At 39.5% G+C, this 18,895-nt stretch overlaps 3 protein-coding genes across 6 annotated transcripts in view; all 3 read left to right on the top strand.

Moving 5' to 3' along the window:
- pea15 (proliferation and apoptosis adaptor protein 15) overlaps positions 1 to 5,107 on the top strand; it is a 29,101-nt gene extending 23,994 nt beyond the window's left edge. Inside the window, exon 4 of the mRNA XM_084002586.1 lies at positions 718 to 5,107. Coding sequence (XP_083858712.1) covers positions 718 to 782 — 65 coding nt within the window. The 3' untranslated portion in view covers positions 783 to 5,107. The remainder of the gene's footprint in view (positions 1 to 717) is intronic.
- Positions 5,108 to 6,552: 1,445 nt separating this feature from the next.
- Positions 6,553 to 12,267, top strand: LOC311008714 (E3 ubiquitin/ISG15 ligase TRIM25-like). Of its 4 annotated transcripts, XM_084002544.1 has the most exons (9): positions 6,553 to 6,864; positions 7,275 to 7,319; positions 7,712 to 8,484; positions 8,567 to 8,675; positions 9,344 to 9,439; positions 9,985 to 10,218; positions 10,497 to 10,519; positions 10,924 to 11,072; positions 11,872 to 12,267. In XM_084002544.1, exons 3-9 carry the CDS (start codon positions 7,862 to 7,864, stop codon positions 12,171 to 12,173), a joined length of 1,536 nt encoding a protein of 511 aa, XP_083858670.1. In that variant the 5' UTR covers positions 6,553 to 6,864; positions 7,275 to 7,319; positions 7,712 to 7,861; the 3' UTR covers positions 12,174 to 12,267. The 4 variants fall into 4 exon arrangements, with proteins under 4 accessions (XP_083858670.1, XP_083858671.1, XP_083858669.1 ...); XM_084002545.1 differs by lacking the exon at positions 7,275 to 7,319 and having other exon boundaries at positions 11,884 to 12,267; XM_084002543.1 differs by lacking the exon at positions 7,275 to 7,319.
- Positions 12,268 to 13,574: 1,307 nt separating this feature from the next.
- mrpl48 (mitochondrial ribosomal protein L48) lies at positions 13,575 to 17,084 on the top strand. The gene is made up of 8 exons (XM_084002576.1): positions 13,575 to 13,711; positions 15,185 to 15,237; positions 15,376 to 15,407; positions 15,516 to 15,595; positions 15,969 to 16,138; positions 16,260 to 16,362; positions 16,453 to 16,542; positions 16,735 to 17,084. The coding sequence occupies exons 1-8, from the start codon at positions 13,691 to 13,693 to the stop codon at positions 16,810 to 16,812; spliced, it is 627 nt and encodes a 208-aa protein (XP_083858702.1). The 5' UTR covers positions 13,575 to 13,690; the 3' UTR covers positions 16,813 to 17,084.
- The last annotated feature ends 1,811 nt before the right edge of the window (positions 17,085 to 18,895 follow it).

Below are 18,895 nucleotides of genomic sequence, written 5' to 3'. Positions count from 1 at the left end.
GCACAACTAAAATAATAATAACAATAATTAATGCTTTACAGGTCATCTAATATGTTAGAATCAGTAATTAATTGAATGTTTTTGTTGAGAAAGGGATACAAACGATCATATTCATATATAACGTTATTAATAATCTGCAGGCCAGCTGTGTGAAATATGGATAAACATGTTCTGGATCGATTAATCTCATGATGAATCAGAATCAGTCATTTTTTTCGGGTGAACTGAAATAACCTTCGTAATAAAGCGTTGTTTTCCTCTTCCTGCTGCCGTTATGAGGTGTTTCTTTTGTCGCTCTCTCCGGGTCACGAGGGAAATATGTTTTGAGTTAAAGCAACATAAAAACACGCCACAAATATATATTTATATATATATAAAGAAAAAACTCAATTCCTCTGCTATTAGAAATGATGAAAGTGTCTGTGGAGCTCAGGAAGCATCATTTTATGACACATTTGGAACTTATTTTACACGTTTTTTATATGAATGTTTCATTACTTCTGTTTGTTTTCTGTGATATTACATAATATGTTGCTTTATGTATTTCCCTCTGCTGTACTTGTCATCGTGTTTTATTATTCTCTCTTAAAAGCACTTATTTTGTTACGTGAAATTTACTTCTGAAGATTTATATGAAGGGCACAAGTATGCAATATTAACGAGTAAAAGGTGTGTTTCTTATGATTTCTCTCTCTCTCTGCCCCGCCCCCTTTAAAGACATCATCCGTCAGCCGTCTGAAGATGAGATCATCAAGTTGGCCCCACCCCCTAAAAAAGTGTGAGGTCACGACCCGCCACCCTGATCTTTGCACCTTGATTTCTTCACTCCTGGCACTCCAATCAACCGACCAAGCGTTTTCTGACCGACCCCCGCCCCCCCACACACACACACACACACACACACAAACACACCCTCCTCGCACTAACACAATGCCGTGACACAGAAGCAACCAATCGGATCGCAGCGAGGCTGCCTCTCCTCGAGGATGACGGGAAGCTGCAGGAAAAGAGACATTAGAAGAAGATATCTGGAGACGGGCGACTGTGTGTGTGTGTGTGTGTGTGTGTGTGTGTGTGTGTGTGTGTGTGTGTGTGTGTGTGTGTGTGTGTGTGTGTGTGTGTGTGTGTGTGAGAGAGAGAGAGAGAGAGAGAGAGAGTGTGTAACCTGTGAACACTGTTCAATCTGCGATGCTGTGCTTATGTGTGTGTGTGTGTGTGTGTGTGTGTGTGTGTGTGTGTGTGTGTGTGTGTGTGTGTGTGTGTGTGTGTGTGTGTCTGCATGTCACTCAAGGTCGCATCCATCCGTGAAGAATTTGAAACTACAAACCCTGTTTTCAGAACTACAAACATGTTTCCTGAAAATTTCAGAAAGCTGATACGTGACCGCAGACGCACTAAAACCGTCAAAATGACAAAACTGACGCAATGAAAATGATCTGGAGATGAAAATTAAACTCAAACGTTACATAGTTTACATTATCAAAATGAATTTTCAAAATAAAACTGCAACGTAACGCTAAAGTAAAGAGAGAAGTAACTTGGAATGTGACTAAAGGGACATTTCAACAACCGTTTTGAATGTAGAAGATGAACTCCACATTGACATCTGTCTTTTTAAACGCAGAGCTAAAGTTCTCAGCTTCAAGGAATTAAACCAATTAAATATATCGTATTAATTAGTGAGCTTTCAAGGTGCTGGTCTTATATTAAGCTTCATATTTATCATACAAACGTGGAAAAAAAGGCAAATGGAAGACTTTCCCTAGATGTCAAACGATCCCTTTTAAAGACCGTAAAGGTTAAAAAGAATTACAGTTACCATAGTTACCGTCTTCTTGCCTCTTTTTTGGCCTACGTTGCTATGACGACGCTGTGTGTGAAACTTAAAGGACAGAGCGGTTCTGGATGCATTCCCTTTACTCTCACGTTGACAACTATATCGTGTTTCAAGAGCAAAGACTAATATTTTAGAAGAAGATGTTTAAAAGTTGATTTTTAATAGGAAAAGCCGATATTTGCCTTTTTAGCTTCTAATCATAGCGAGAGTTATTTAGACTTTGAGACAATATTTAGGTGTATTCTCTGCTGTTTTCATCGAGGGGACCAGTTAGCATGAAACGCTGTCGTATGAGCTGGCTAGAGATGTAAATATACAAATAATATATTAGATGAAAATATAGCAGAAGTAATAATATATTGACCTGCAGTGTGAGCTGGTTTTGAACCCAAATTTTAATCGAATCCGAAACTATTACGAGAAAAAAAAAACACTAAAAGCGCATCTTCTTTACGTTAGAGTATACGAAAAGTATATTTTGAGAGATATTATATCTACTGTGTGAAATATAAAACACGTGACTTTCCTTTGTCTTTGTCGCCATTTCATTCGTTGAGAATAACTGACGTTTTGTTGTGAAAGAGGACAAACGGAGAATTCAAAACAGAATACGTGGAAGTCAGAAACGTGAAAATGAGTCATTTAAAATAAAAAATAAAAACACGTGTACATAAAGTAGATTTCTAACGAACCCGCCGACTATGCCGCTCCGCCACGATCGCTCGCAAGACTGTTGAAACTATAATAACCGCTCTTTTTGAACACTGTGTCTCTTTTTCCCCGCGTCGAAGCCTTAGCAGACTTTTATTTTGGGGTTTAACCCCCAACAACCACCCCGGAAATGTCCAATCTCGCTTTTAAAGAGAGGACTTTTATTCTGAAAATTTGCTAAGGGGCTTCGGTGTCGGCGTGAACAGAATGTCTGTGGGTCTATTTCTGCTCCCAATCTTTATTGTTATCGAAGCTGTAGGATTAAAAAAAAAATAAAAAAAACATACAAATCTATCAGTGTATGACGTCATCCCCCCCCCCCCTCCCTCCCTCCCCAGTGCCAATGACTAAGACTTTTATTTGTTGTTTTTTTATTGCTTTCCATATATTGTAGTGTTTGATGATTTTTGTATCCTATGCATTTATGTCTGTAGGAAAAACTGCACTGTAACCCCCCCCCCCCAAAAAAAAAAATCACTTAATCTGAAAGAACTCTTTTATTGTGAAACGTCACCAACTATACTGCAGAACTCCCATCTACTGTTTTTTGCAAGCAAAGTCTTAATCAATAATTCATTAATCCACCTTTAAATACTTGAACACTGTTATATATGACGCACCGTGTTGCAGTATGCATCCACAGTGGGGGGGAGGAGCCTCTACTACCACGCCCAAATAAGGATATATATTCTCCATCATCAAGTGTAAAGATCTGATTGGATAACGTGGATACTTTACCCTTGTGTAGTGGAGACCCTCAAACCTGGTGTACCTCTTCCCAGTGGAGGGGCTGTGAATGGGTTGCTATGGCAACCACCATTACCTTGCGTATCTCCAGCTATCCACGAGACTGGAGGGGACTGTTTCCATACGTTTTGGGTTTTTTTTTTAGTTTTAGTTTTAGCACCACAATGGGGAGAAATGAATGAAATAAATGTTTGATTTGAAGTATTTCTGGGTCTGACCCCGAGTGAAGCGGTAGCCGGCCTCCTGCAGCTTCAGCCTCGTGAAAACAAAGTGGGACCACTGCATTTATCACGGGGCTGAACTTAAAGCATGTCAGGTTAAACAAAAAACAAGGGGGAGGCGGCTTATTTACTGCTATGACCTGTGGGTAACGGTCCTTTCCCCCTCCCCCACCCTCCCGGCGTTCAAATGGATGCGATGTGACCAAAAGGTTGTTGTTTTTTTTCGGCAAGTTTCCAGTTTCCTTCTCTTTTTATTTGACGTGCTTTTATGAATCGCAACTCGTGAATTTTAGATGTCTGTGACCAAGTGATTTTCTTTCTCTCGCATTTTCAGTAGGGTAGGCAGTCAGTTAATAGTTGTGTGGTAGTTTGTCAGTAGTTTGTCCGTGCAATATCTGTGCACATCGGGAAATAGAAATAAATCCAACTGTGTGATACTCTAGTCGGCATGGCAACGTGGCTGTGCTGCATCCCCTCTGCATTATTAGTGTTTTTTTTATGTTTTTAAAAGTCCACTTCCTGTTTCCTCCTCCTCTAAAGTGAACCGCCATCATTGTCGCCATAGTAACCCTCTGACTTCATCGCCCGGGTGGGTTACATGTACGGCACTGCACATATCAACATATCAGTCACGAATGATGTCAAATTTGGATTTTCCGTGTACAAAGTGAATATCGACTCTAGTAAATGCTGCAAAAAGTATAAACCTTCTAAGTATTTCTATACCTGATTATAACCAGGACGACGAAGAGGTCGCTGAAGGTGATTAATTCATTCAAATTCATTCAAACAAGAGTATCATTTTGAGGATAAGACTGTTTTTTTTTGTTTGTCTGTTTTCCTTCATTTTATTAGGTTGTAAATATGTATTTTGAATATGTATCACGTCTGTTTTGAACTCGATTAATTTATTTAATGCCTATATATTGTTGTTTTTACGTATCCCCATTTTGTTTTACTAACTGGAAACAAATCAAGGGGAGAACGACGAGGCGTCAACTCTTTTTTATAATTCACGTTATTCTCTTCATTCACCTTTTCTTTTTCTTTTTTTTGCTGTTTTTCGGCTTTGGGTGGTGATTTTGACAAAAAAAAACAACAAAAAAAACCAAGTGATATTCATTTCATCGTATTTACTGATATGTAACATTATTATGTTTTACTGTGTCGTGTATTTGATCGGCTGTGTCGTGGTCACTGCTCGTAAAAGATGATTTTATTCAGAGAGTTTCGAAAAATCATGACAAAATAATTTCTTTTTTTTTTCTTTAAAAGCAGTCATTAAGTCCAAATCTTTTTTAATTTTTTGGTAGGAGACGTGTTGTCACTTTGCACATTGCACCAAGAGGACGGGAAGTTAAAAGAGGAGCTTCACATGTCGGGGAAAGGAAAAGTTCAAGAAATGTTGACCTCTGATTTGTAGTAACGATACGAGTAGAAGAGGAAGTAGTATTTTGAGGTGTGAGCAGAGAGAGCATCTTTCTGAATGTGGCAGATGTTGCACAAGAATGCTGTGAAACGGAGAGCGAGGAGTCGCGTTAACGTTGGGAATGCTGAATCTGGTTTTAACACATTCCTGTGGTTTAAGGACTTGAAAAGTGTAATAATGTTGTTTTAGTATTTGTACAAATTAATCTGTTTTTTGTTTGTTTTTTTGAGAGCGGACGCATCTGTGAATTTGAAACGCTAACCTCTAAGTAGCAGAGTTTTACCCAAAAAGGCTTCTGCAGGATTTTGAATTAAAAACGCTTTAGCTGCGAATTTTTGCTTTTTGACGATTTTGAGTAAAATTTTTCTTCGCCTGAGATTGGGATGTTTTCTGTTGCTTGTCATTTTGTATTTTGTATTTTTTTTTTTTTTGCTTTGTTTCTCAAATGGTGTAGCAAGTGACAGGTGTGATTTTTATTTTATTTTATTTAAATTTCCTCCCCCAGAGTCAGTCCAGTCCATCATGTCAGTTAATACTTATTGCTCTTCACAGTAAAATTTTGATTTAAAACAGTGACGTGATACAGTTCTGTCTGACTATATATATATATATATATATATATATATATATATATATATATATATATATAATTATATTAAACCCCCCCATCGGATGCCATGGGCTAAATGCTGTTTGCAACTTCTGCTTTTGAGGTTTTTTTTCCTCTCATGGGGGCAAGACAAAATGTGATATGAGGTTATTATTCAAACAAATATAAAGGTTCGGCTTTTTGTCATGATTTAAATGAGACTGAACTGAAATTATGCCATTGTCATTGTGCTAAAAAAAACGAATATAAATATTATATATTAAAATATATTTGCTAACCTATGCTGTGTGAAGTTGCTTTTCTTTCAGAGATATTTGAGAGGCTACAAAATCCACAGGAAGTATACAATAAGTGTGAACACATAAAAGGAATTTGAGCATAAACATAACATTACTATGTACAGATATACATATAGTAAGTAGTAGTATAGTATAAATATAATACGTTTATGTACAGGACAGAGTGCAAAATGTGAAGGAATACATACGAAATATATAATTGAATAGTATCCTATATTATAATCCTATAATAACCATATAGAGGAAAGAAAACATCTTTATTTGGATTGTATATATTTGTTATATATATATATATCAAGTTGTGTTTTTTTTATTTCAAACATGTCAAAATGAATACATAAAGTTTCATACAAAAAAACAAATTATAGCACAACTAATTTTTTATATATAGATTACAGACTAAAATGATGAATACTGAATTACGTATCAACAATTACTGAATCTTTTCCGCCATGTTGAAAGGTTCTGGTCGCCTCCAAAAAAAAAGATTTATTTGGATTGGATGAATTTGATCACTTTTTAGGATACGCTTTAATGATTTTAATATGTATTACGACTCGAGGGGGCGTTCGTGTGCTATTTCCGGGTCGACAACTCGTTTTTTTTACCATTATCCCGACACCACGTGAAGGCAGCATATCCGTCCGCGCGTGTCACCGGAATTCCCGAGCCTCCCTGAAGGCATCATTTTCCCCGCATCCACCCGCACGCAGCCAATCGCGAGCGAATTAGCCGTTACTCGTCCCGTCCCGTCCTGTCTGTCGCGCAGGTGCGTGTCTGTGTGTCGGACTCGTCTCGTCCCCCCCTTTTTGTTGTCAAATGCCGAAAACTCTAGAGGAGAAACTGGAATGTTTCCCTGAAAAAAAAAACCCGGAACAAAACAACAACAACAACAAAAAGCCGAGCTAACGGTCGAACGTTGACATGTCACCCGGACAGGTGGACAACGGCTCCGGGGTTTGAGACGTTAGCCTCGCCGGTAACGACACAGCTAGCTTCACTTTATGAAGGTAAGGAGCGATATCTGTCTGTCTACCTGTCTGTCTACCTGTCTGTCGTGGGTTTGATTCAGCCCATAGCGACTAAGCCGGGAGGGGAGGGAGGGGAGGGGGTACTTTAGCTAGCAGGGAGACAAGTTAACGACCGTTGGTCGTCACTGCTAGCTTAGCCGGTAAATGGCCGTTTTAATGTATATACGGTAATATAACGGATCAGAGCCGTGATATAGGCCCGTGTTGCGGATCACTAGGCGGAGCACCGGAAAACACCGGTTTTTATTTGTTATTTTTTTTTGTCAGGTTTCCACCTTATCTATTGAGGTCCTGACCTTTTAAACGGAACCGAGCCTTCAGGGAACCGACCTTTTGAACGGAACCGAGCCTTCAGGGAACTGACCTTTCTTTTTTTCTTCTTTTTTTAGGAGAATTACAGCTTCTTTTACGTGGTTATTGAGGGCCTCATCACAGTAAGAGAAACAAGGAATATGTGTTTGTCATTGACTCATTTGTAGACTATTCCCCCTTTAATCAATTAATTGATTTGTCAATAAGAAGTCCAAAATAGTGAATGACACTTTAACTTTAACACTTTAACAAAGTCCAGTTAAAACAATATATGATGCAGACTTTTTTTTAAATAAGAAGTCAAAATAATTAATAAATACCCATCATAATGTTCCTGATCTTTTAGTGACGTGTTATATAAAATGTACAATGGTTTAAAACGAAGGAAAGCAGACTTTTTCCTTCATGAACGACCTAAACAAGTAGGATCTATTACCAGAATTGTTGTCAACACTACTCCTGAATATCCATTTAATAACATTTCTTGTTTGTTTTGTTTTTCTTCCATTTTTAGCAACCTGACATCTACAAAGGGGGGACGTTCTACATCAGGAACCCTGCAGCCCCCTTCCTTCTCCATCTTCCCTCTCTTCATCACCACCTTTGACCCTCCCAGCAGCTCCACTGGTTCCCACCTGCCGGACCTCACCGCGTGAATGCTGACATGGCCTCGGCCCAGTTGGAGCATTCCAGCGTCCTGCAAGAGGAGCTCACCTGCCCGGTGTGCCTGGACTTGTACCGCGACCCCCACTTGCTCCCTTGCGGCCACAACTTCTGCAAGACCTGCCTGGACCGCCTAAACAGGCAGGCGGACCGCGGCCGCTTCCGCTGCCCGGAGTGCCGCGACAGCCACCGGTGTGGCACCAACTTTCAGAAAAACTTCAAACTAGCCAACATCGCCGACGACTACCGGCACCGGCGCAGAGCTACCACCGCGGCTCTGAAATCCCGAGAAGTGCTGCCGTCTTCTCGGGCAGCGCAGCAGGCCAGGAGTCCGTTCGGCGTCCTGTGTGACTACTGCCCGTCCGTCGCCGACGAGCCGCCGGGCACCAGCGCCGTCGGCGACGCCTCTGCTACTGCTTCTGTTTCTCAGGGAGAAAGCGACACGCAGCAAGCCGCCGCCGCGTCGAGGTTCGCGGTGAACACGTGCCTGAAGTGCGAGGTGTCGATGTGCCAGGAGCACGTGAAGCCACACCTGGAGCTGCCGGCGTTCCGCGAGCATCCGCTGACGGAACCGATGAACGACTTCTGGAAGAGGAAGTGTCCGCATCACGATGAGACCTACAGGTAGGATGTATTGATCACTTTTCTCATGTGTCGTTTGCAATGTTGATCTGACCCCGGTTTGTATTTTGGGACGCGACCACAGATACTACTGCATGGATGACAAGGTGTGTGTGTGCAACGCCTGCACCATCGAAGGAGGACACTCGGGACACACCATCAAGACCCTGAAAAACACCATGAAAGATCTGAAGGTAGGCTCGTTGTTGTCATCACGGTATTTATATCCTATGATCACACCCAACGTCCCACATGTTTGTGGGTCAGAATATCTGCGTTATGATGTTGATGGTTCTTTAAATGTAGCGAGAGCAGCCTCCATTCAGTGATTGTTTGGCTCACACAAAGTCATGTGATGAGTCTGGAATCCTGGTGTGTGTGTGTGTTGTGTGTGTGTGTGTGTGTCAGTCTCCAATGAATGAAAGAGTCACATGACTTTGTGGTCTTTGTATAGGAGAGTTAAATCCACTTCCTGTGCCTCCGTTGACTGAATGAATAGCGTGTGACGTTGAGAGGCTTCCTGGATATTCTGGCCAGAAACCCAATGATTTCAACACGTTTGATACGTGTCGTAAGACTCAAACAAACGAGTATAAGTTGTGTTATTATTTCTTATTATTTTCATTCACATGATTCACCCTTTTTTTTTTAATCGGTCATCAAGAAAGGACTTACATTATTGGTTGATGTAAAATAATAAGCGACAAGATATTTCAATAGGTTTCAGTGAAAACATGAACGTGACAAATATTTGTCATTGGCTCGGTAGAAATCAATCACTGACGAGATTTGCCTTTTGGAGTATTTCAAGTATTTCTACTGCGACATAATTCCCCTTGAACTCTTTCCTCGTGGTCTCCAGACAAAGCTGGACAAGCAGCTGTACAAGGTTGAGAGGAAGTACAGCCTGGCAGAGAAAAAGCTCCAGGAGCAGAAGGAGAAGGAGAGGGAGAATAAGGTACCAACACTTTATATGTTTCAACAAGGCGAACACATGTGTAACAACACATATGGATAGAGAGTATTTCCAGTATCAGAATTATTATTATTATTTTCATCATGGATCGGCCGATTATCAAGCATTATAAAACAATGAAAAATGCTGATATCCTAGAGTCCAGAGTGACATCATCAAACATGTTTCCAACCTACAGTTGAAAAAAAACACAAAATACTGTAATAATTGATGGTATTTCAAGTCAGAGAATCGTAGCAAATCCTCCCACCGATGTCTGATATCCTCAGTGTGTTGATTGAATCCTATCAAATGCTTCTATTTAATTCTATTTCTGTATTTATGGAGCATTATTCCTCACATTAAAAATGGCTTGTAGTCAGTTCACCTGTTTCAGCACCATGGACAGCAACTTTAAGATGTTTACTGCACTTGAGAAAATAAGTCGTAGTAATAGAATCAAATTTGCTTCAATGTTTGCATTAAGTCGTCGATAAAAGACGACTTGACTCCACTAACCTGTCCTTCCTCTCCGCCTCCTCATCCAGAAGTACATGGACAACTCTGACCAGTGCTTGACCCGGCTGGGGGAGGAGATGAAGGTCAAAGTGCTCCGCTTCGTCACCCGGCTGCGTGAGTACGCACGCACCCACTCCAACACCAACGGGCCGGTGATCCAGAAGAACATCGCCCGGATCTGCCAGGACCAGGCCCGGCTCCAGGAGGTCCGCTGCGGCATCGAGGGCCTCATGCAGGAAAACGAACCTTTCCGCTTCATCGAGGTGAGGCGCGTTGCTCTACACAGCAACTTCTCGATCAACAAAGACCTTAGCCGAGAAAATGTTCAGCAGTGTCATCACTTCCTAAAACGTGTCTTTTTCACAAGCTTTTGGAAACATGTAGTGGAGTTTGTCTCGTGATAACTTTAAAAACTTTAAACTACGGCATCAGAAAAGCAAAAATATCGTTTGAAGTTGACATTTGACATTTCGGCGACTATACTGGTAGTTTATGGATCTACTTTGTGTTGTGATTCTTTGGTTTTTGTCCTTTTTTCCAGGCGTACAAGACGACAGGAAAACAGTAAGTACACATATTTCCACTAATACACAGATAATATTCCCCATCATGTTTAATCATTTTGTCCATTAAATGTCAGAAAATATTTTGAGCTGTTGGACATTTTTACTATTTTCAGTTTAAAGTTATTTTGGTAAAAAATCATGGATGTTTATACTTCACAAAATATCAAGGCTAGCCGTTTGAGGAGCTGTCACCAGCATGTTTGTCATTTTTGTTTAAACATTTTTTTTGTGAAACTATTAACTATCAAAATAGTTGCTAATTATTAATTTTCTGTCGATTTTTGATGTATTTTTTGACAATTTTTGACTGTGTGTGTGTGTGTGTGCGTGTGTGTGTGCGTGTGTGTGTGCGTGTGTGTGTGTGTGTGTGTGTGTGTGTGTGTGTGTGTGTGTGTGTGTTAGGTGCCGTAGGCAGCTGAGAAAAACCCTCTTCTACCCAGAATACGTGGACATGGAGACAGAAGTTCTTGGAGTGATGATGGAAGAAGAGATGAGGAAATTCCTCGATGAGGAACTGCCACGACACATTGTTGCCACCATTAATTCCCTCTGTAAGGAAACTTCCTTCATTGTGTCATCATTGATGTCATCATTGATGTCATCATCGATGTCATCACAATGCTTTCAGCTGCATGAGTAGTCAGAGGTGCAACTACTCAGTGTCACAAAAAAAAAATAAGGGTTAGTAGGTTAGGGTTGGAGTTGGGGTTTGTTAATTCAGGATATGATTTCTTTGCACAGGCCTATTTATCTGGTGGTGGTAGAAGCAAAAAAATATATAAATTAAAAAAATTAAATAAATATGAAATAATAATTAATAAATGAATGAATTAAATACATAAAAAAATATTTTATTTTTCAGTTTTATATTTCAATATCTATAATAAATCATCATACTCATAAAGACATTCTCTGATTCCAATATACTAATGTTTTCGGATTTGTTTTGCTAGATAAAACCAGGCAATAAGGGTTTGGCTAAAGTCTGGGATTAGGGTTAGGTTTAGGGTTAGGGTTAGGGTTAGTGGGTTAGGCTTGGAGTCGGTGTTCGCTAATTCAGGATATGATTTCTTTGCCCCGGCCTGTTTATCTGGTAGTGTTATAAATAAAAAAATATACATTAAAAAAATTAAATAAATATAAAATAATTATAAATTAATTAATTAAATAAATAAATAAAAATATATATATTTTATTTTTCAGTTTTATATTTAAATAATTATATCAAATCATCAAACTCATAAAGACAGGCAGCTCTGCTAGACTTCCATAGACTCCCACAACATCAGCGTCCACAGTGGACAAAATAATGGAAACATCATCAACTCAGATTTGTTTTATTGTGATCAGGTCATCTTTCAGTTCTCCAGGAGGAAGAGGATCAGGAGGAGAACGAGGAAGAGGCCGTGGACGAGGAGGAGGAGGAGGACGACGACGATGACGACGACCTCGATGACAGCAGTGTGGAGGAAATGAGGAGCGAGGGGGAGGAGGAGGAGGAAGACGAGGAGGAGGACGACGAAGGACGGGAGCATAACGAGCTGGCTGAGGATCTTTACAGTCCGGGGGAGGACGACGAGGAGGAAGAGGAAGACGACGAAGAGGACGAGGACGGAGAAGAGGACGACGAGGAGGAGGAGAGAGGAGTTTAACGGAGGACGACGGGATTTGTGCACATCTACTTTTCCACCTATAAAGCACTTTGGACAGATGTTCAGGCTGTAACAGCTGTTTTAGTGTTGCACTCGTCTCTTTGAACGTCCCGTACAGTTCAGGACTCGACCACATTCTGCCTCTAAATCCCCGACAACCTTCTGAGGTGACACACTGGACGACGACGGTACAGCTGGACTTCAAACTGTGCATCAGAATCTGCTGCACGCCGCTCGACTTCACTACGGTGCTTTTCCAGCAGAAGGCGTTTGCTGTATATATGTGAACGCACACACGTGAATGTATGATGACAGAATGTGCATGTCTGCGACGCCAGATTTTCTACCACTTTGCAAAATGTGAGGAATTTGCCTGGACAGTTGATTTAGATTTGAGCTCGTTCCTTTTGCACCTGCAGCTGTTTTGATATAGACGCTCGGCAGAGAGAGCTTCTGAAATAGTTTTACAAGCAAAGGAAAGAAAGTGTCCCGGATTCCCGTCACCATAGAACGCCTTCGTATCTGTAAACAAGACTGATTGTTGTGATTGGTTCATTCATGCTACAGTTAAACATCGCAAGCCAAAGAGCAAGGATGTGTGTGTGTGTGTGTGTGTGTGTGTGTGTGTGTGTGTGTGTGTGTGTGTGTGTGTGTGTGTGTGTGTGTGTGTGTGTGTGTGTGTGTGTGTGTGTGTGTGTGTGTGTGTGTGTGTGTGTGTGTGTGTGTGTGTGTGTGTGTGTGTGTGTGTGTGTGCGCATGGATACTTTATTTGCTTGGCATGACGTTAGAAAAAGAAATGCGATGTTTTAATAACCGTCTAAATGGGCTTTTGGATGACTTTGCTTTTCATAGTTGTGTTTTAGAAGCAGTTCAGGCATTGTTTAAAACATGTTCCTATGCACAGTTCATACATTATTCTCAAAGTATCAGTTTCAGGTGATGAGGAATTTTGCACTTTACTAAAAAAAAAATATGAATGTTTTTTTTTTTTTTTTTAATGAGTGATTTTTTTTGTGGGGCCAAGCTGAAAATATGAATTAATAATATAAAGCTTGATGAAATGTGCAACGTTGTCTAGCTCTCTTTTTGAAGGTATGAAATAACTTCTAGACAACAACCATTAAACATTTACATGATACATTAAAAAAACAATTACACCACTGACAAATAAAAATGCATTAATAAATTAATTAATAAAGTTTAGTATAGAAAATAAGGGGATTTTCAGTAACATTACATGTACATTCACTACAACTCAACACGCAGAAATACATTTAATACTACATATTGTATAAAACGCTTCGTAAACAGAAATGCGGATAAACTCTGTGAATGTGACTCCCGCCCCGGAACGTTTGTCCTGGACGTGTTCAAACCACGGACATTAAACGGTGACGGACTAGCTTCCTGTAAGTACTTCCGGGGTCCGGTCTGCGTGTGTTTTGAATGTTTTCGTAGCTACATGTGAGCTAACTCGCCGGTTCTCGCAGCGAACACCGACAGAGGGAGGCCGAACGATGAACGCCGTCTTCAGGAAGGTTCGTTCACTTTTATTTTTAATGTTTTACCCGCTGAACGTTGAGTTTACCCCGCAGAGGTCACCGCCGCCGCGCCGGCGTGTTTACGTCACGATGCCTCCAGTCCAAGTTAATTCACCTTAAAGGAGTCATCACCTGGAAATCGCAATTTCTCTTGTTAAAACATGCATATCTGTGTTTGACCTCAGTTGAAACTTGCCTGAAAGGCTGGAGTTTGAAAGTGGCGCCGTTTTTTCGCTTCTGCTCTTTTTCCGAACAGGAATAGCACACAAGGGTGTGCATTCCTAAAGCACGAGATTTTGATTCTGCGCCTTCGGTGACGTCACCGTGGCGGCTACTTGCATAAGCCCACCCCTCTTTCACCACCCAACCCCGCCCCGTCCGCTACCTGAAATCGCCGAAGCGCCGCCATTATGTTTTGGAGTCTGCATGCAGGCAAGCCCCCCCGGCTCTGTCCTTCCTGCGGCGAATCAACGCGCGCCTCATTACATATTATACAATGCACATCCGGACCAGTCAAAACCTCGCGCGTAATCTCGCGTGATAAAATCGCGGTACGAAAAAGGGTCAGAACAAGCTCAATGTTTGATTAAATTTTTTTTTTTTTTTTCTAATAAGTTTTACGAATTGATCCAAAGCGATCCAAGGGGGGCTGGATACGTATAAAACCAGGTGATGACTCCTTTAAAACAAACTGATGTGTTTAAATCACCAACCTACAACCCCGAAATGTGAATATATAAATGTGAATAATCAGCGATAAGACAGCTCGTCGTCACACTGGCGATCTGGGATCAGGTTTCTAAAATGATCAGAAACTAAATGTGTTTTATTCTGTAATTATTAGTTAAAAAGAGATTTACTTTTATATTTTCATGTGCAAAGAAACACATTTCATTACATTACTTTCATTAATCCCGATAATAAAAATAATAATATCACAAAAACAAACACATCGGCAGAGCAGGAGAAGCATAGGTAGTTTAAGAGTTAAGTCAATACAATATAAATAAATGATTTAAATAAAATTAAAAAGTTAAAACGGGCGACAATACATAAAAGCAAGTCTATAAAAGTCTGTTTTAAGACAAAATTAAGTCAAATTAAATTAAATTAAATTTAAAAGTCAGTGACTTTGTCAAAATGTGCTTAAAACTCTTCAAATGTCACGAAAACATCCTTTTATGTTTACAGTTTGTTAAGAAACAAATATTTTTATTGCATCTCTTTTTTTATAATCTTAAATTATATCATAAATCATAAGATTTCCCTTCCGAAATAAAGGATAATATATATTTTGTATTTGTATTTTTAAAGCGGGATGTACGATAGTAAACTGCTTCTTTTAAAGTCACTAGTGACAATATTAATCAAATTAATCACATCTAGTTATTAATACTATATTATTAGTTAAAGACTTTGTTCCCAGAGTTTTGAGAAACTGTTTTTTATGCTGTTTTTGTGTATTTGCAGATTTCCGTCACACAACGGGCGTTGGTGGTAAATCAAGCGCTCACATTATGGCGGTAAGTCAAAAGGTTTTACTGAGAATATTATATTAATTCACACCTTTTTAAAGAAAAATAAAAAATCCTGGTGGTTATGATTCCGTTTTATGATATGAATCCTCTCCTTCTAATTTCTGATTTCTGTTGTATTTAAAGGGCCACGCCTTCCATCCAGCATCCTGCCTGGGGTAAATCTTTAAGAATACCTTTTAGGAATAAAACAGTATTGTACATGCAATCAGACAAACAAGATGTGAATATCTTTGAGAACTTGTAAATGTCCTTTTCATCCACAGCTTCTGCAAACGAGAGACAATACAAGTCGATGCCGACACACGGGATCGGGAGGTGGAAGAATCTCCTCCCTCGAGAAGCGGTGGGATTACATTTATTATTTATTATTCATTTTACATAATGAGCTGTAAGGTCTAAGATTAGGCAGAAAAGCCAAACTTTTAATAAACTATTATTAAAGGTGACATTTTGCACTTTATTCACCCATAAATACATGAAAATTGACATTGCTCATATCCTTTTCAACCAACAAAACACACTTATTTATGCAGGGAGGAGACCTTATGATTGATGATCATCTTCGTTTTTCATTTAAAAATGATTTTCACAAAAATAGTGTATAAATAATCATAAAAATATTTGTTTCCAGACCAAATGTAAAGTGCCATCGTCCCATGCCTCGCCTCCAGAATGTCTCATGTTGTTGTTGTTTGTTTGTTTGTTTGTTTTTGAAGCCAAAGAAAAAGAAAGACAAGCTCCAGATGAAGGAGATCATGGCGGAGACGGATACGACGTACGGGACTTTGAGCGTGATGGTGTCGGGCTACGACATGACGGTGGTGGAGCATTACTCCCAGTACATCCACAACCTCTGCAACCGCCTCGGCATCAGAGTGGCAGATAGGTGAGGCTGTTTCCAAACACACAACCGTTTACCGGTATGTATATACGTGAGTTTAAAAAAAACACACGTGCTGCCTTCATTTCTTCTGAGCGGTGCATTTTCTTTACGTTTTCACATGCAGCTATGCGTTGCCGACCAAGACCACAGAGGTCATGCTGATGCAGGAGCAAGGCACCAAGATGTACGTCGACGCCGTCCTCAAGTCTCACGAGCGAGTCGTCCAGGTGGGATCTGCTGGCCGCATGCTTTGCTTGTTTCTTGGGGGGATTGTGGTTACCTGACCTTTGAACTGTGTCGTTTATCCGTTCGTGTAGTTGAGGAGCCTGAATGCGACGTTGTGTCCCGTTTTCATGGACGTCCTGTTGAAGAATCAACCAGAGGGAGTCCAGCTCTCTGTGAAGGAGGTGAGTTACCTCCTTATTAATTGGAACTAAGAGGCCAAACTCAAATCATGGAAAGATGATTCATTCATGATCCATGAATAGTACCTAAATTAAAAACATTTATTATGCAAGCCCTAAGTGGTTTAACAAATACAATTTTACATAAGAAAATCTCCTGTTTGGTCATCTTATGATTATGTATTTTCTTCTCAGCACACCGAGGCTGATTTCCAAGCACGGTTCAAAGGCCGTCCAGAGCTGGAGGGGCTCATCGCTCAGATGAGCCATTAGGACCTGTGACCTCTCAAGTCTGACTTCACTGATTTCCCAAACTGACGAAACACGATTTACTTTATTTATTTTTTTACCTGAATGGTGATGAAGGTGATCATTTTCATTGTTAAAAAAAAAACTGTACACATTTATGTTTTAAATTCTTTATTGTCCTCTTGAAATGGAAACCCATCCTATTTTTTTCCAACTTAAGGTGTTTAATGCTGGAGTTTTGTTTGTTTTCAGAGTAAATGTTGTGCGTTCAAAATAAAAAAAAGTTCTTAACTGCACTTATAGTTTTGTTTTTTTAAACAAACAATGGATATGATGAATAATTCACTGTGAGGAAATGTAGTGAAACGTTTTCTAATACGCAAAAATATACAATATCTATATCGAGTAATATTTAATATTGTTAAATCCATTTAAAAAAGCAGTAAAAAGAGTACAGTGAAGAAAGTATACTATGAGAAACAGTCAAAGTAAACCATGTACACATATATGCAGACGACACCGGTTCAAAACTCAGCTGGAGTTTGTTTGCTGAATGTTACGTCCCCCTCTCTCCCATGTTTCCTCTCTGTCTACTGCTAAATAAAAAGGTGTCTATGCCAGGAGAGAGTCTTAAGAAAAAAAGCCTAAGTAATTTTTTCCGAAAAAAAAGTCATACTATACCATGTCGAAAATTCACGAAAAAGCCAGTCAAAATAAATTCATAAAAAATATTAAAAAGTCATAGAAATCGCTCGTATTGCTTGTTGCGCCAAGTCTGGGTGTAGTGAGTCCAAAACAGGCATAAAAAGTCATGGTCAAATTTTTAGAGAAAAAAAAAAGTCATACTATAGCATGTCGAAAAAAAAGTGAAAAATCGACAAAATTCATAAAATGTTGTAAAAATGATTTAAAAGTCATAACATATGCTTGTATATCGCGTGTCAATCAAAGTCTGAGTGAAGTGAGTTCAAATAAGGCATAAAAAGGCTTTGTTTGGCTTGCAGGTGGTCTAGTGGTTAGAGTGCATGCCATATACCCATGTACACACATATGCAGAAAACACCAGTTTGAATCCCGGCTGGAGGTCCTTTGCTGCATGGCATATCCCCCTCTCTCTCCCATGTTTCCTCTCTGTCCACTACTAAATAAAAAGGTGCCTATGCCAGGAGAGAATCTTAAGAAAAAAAGCGTAAGTAATTTTTTCCGAAAGAAAGTCATACTATAGCATGTCGAAAATTCACGAAAAAGTCAGTCAAAATAAATTCATAAAAAATATTAAAAAGTCATAGAAATCGCTTGTATTGCTTGATGCACCAAGTCTGAGTGTAGTGAGTCCAAAACAGGCATAAAAAGCCATGGTCAAATTTTTAGAAAAAAAAAAAAAGTCATACAATAGCATGTCGAAAAAAAAGTGAAAAATCGACAAAATTCATAAAATGTTTTAAAAATGATTTAAAAGTCATAACATATGCTTGTATATCGCTGCTGCTTAATACTGCTTAATAAAAAGGTGTCTATGCCAGGAGAGAATCTTAAGAACAAAAGCCTTAGTCATTTTTTTCTGAAAAAATATAAAAAATTCTCCTTATCGCAGGTCAAGCATAGTCTGAGTGTAGGGAGTCGAAAACAACGATAAAATGCCATATTCAAATTTTTCGGTGAAAACATTTAAAAAAAAGTATATGACAAAAAAGCACCTGACAAAATTCATAAAATATAAAAACAAATATTAGAAAGTCATAAACATCCACATATACAGGCAATTTGGAGTGATCTATGAACCTCTCCCCATCCTGCATGTCTTTGGACTTTTGAAGGAAGCCAGAGAACCCGGAGAGACTTGCCGCTCTAGTCCTGGGCTTCACGTGGGTGTGAGGCTTAAAGGGGTCAGAGTATGCAAAAACACAAGGTGTGTGATGGTGTTCAACATGGATTTGACTCCAAGTTTTCCTAAAAAATCATTTGCACAATGACTGGCAGGATTAGTCAAAGATCCCATCAAAGATCCAGAAAGGGATTTAACATATCAGTCTTTTGTTTTTTTTACTTTCAACACACATTTTCTTCAGTTTAGGGTAAAAAAAAAAAAAACAACAACATCAGCAAC

Source organism: Eutrigla gurnardus, assembly GCF_963514095.1.
Source record: "Eutrigla gurnardus genome assembly, chromosome: 23".
Taxonomy (NCBI): Eukaryota; Metazoa; Chordata; class Actinopteri; order Perciformes; family Triglidae; genus Eutrigla; species Eutrigla gurnardus.
Note: the sequence above shows the minus strand (reverse complement) of the source record. Positions and strands in the feature narration are given on the sequence as shown.

What these genes read in the sequence shown, in the direction of transcription:
- LOC311008714 (XM_084002543.1), top strand. Translation starts at nt 7,862, where the DNA reads ATGGCCTCGGCCCAGTTGGAGCATTCCAGCGTCCTGCAAGAGGAGCTC. An exon ending in AGAAGGAGAGGGAGAATAAG is followed by an intron (nt 9,440 to 9,984) that starts GTACCAACACTT and finishes CTCCTCATCCAG; the next exon opens with AAGTACATGGACAACTCTGA. An exon ending in AACCTTTCCGCTTCATCGAG is followed by an intron (nt 10,219 to 10,496) that starts GTGAGGCGCGTT and finishes CCTTTTTTCCAG; the next exon opens with GCGTACAAGACGACAGGAAA.
- mrpl48 (XM_084002576.1), top strand. Translation starts at nt 13,691, where the DNA reads ATGAACGCCGTCTTCAGGAAG. An exon ending in CAAGCGCTCACATTATGGCG is followed by an intron (nt 15,238 to 15,375) that starts GTAAGTCAAAAG and finishes TTGTATTTAAAG; the next exon opens with GGCCACGCCTTCCATCCAGC. An exon ending in CATCCAGCATCCTGCCTGGG is followed by an intron (nt 15,408 to 15,515) that starts GTAAATCTTTAA and finishes TTTCATCCACAG; the next exon opens with CTTCTGCAAACGAGAGACAA.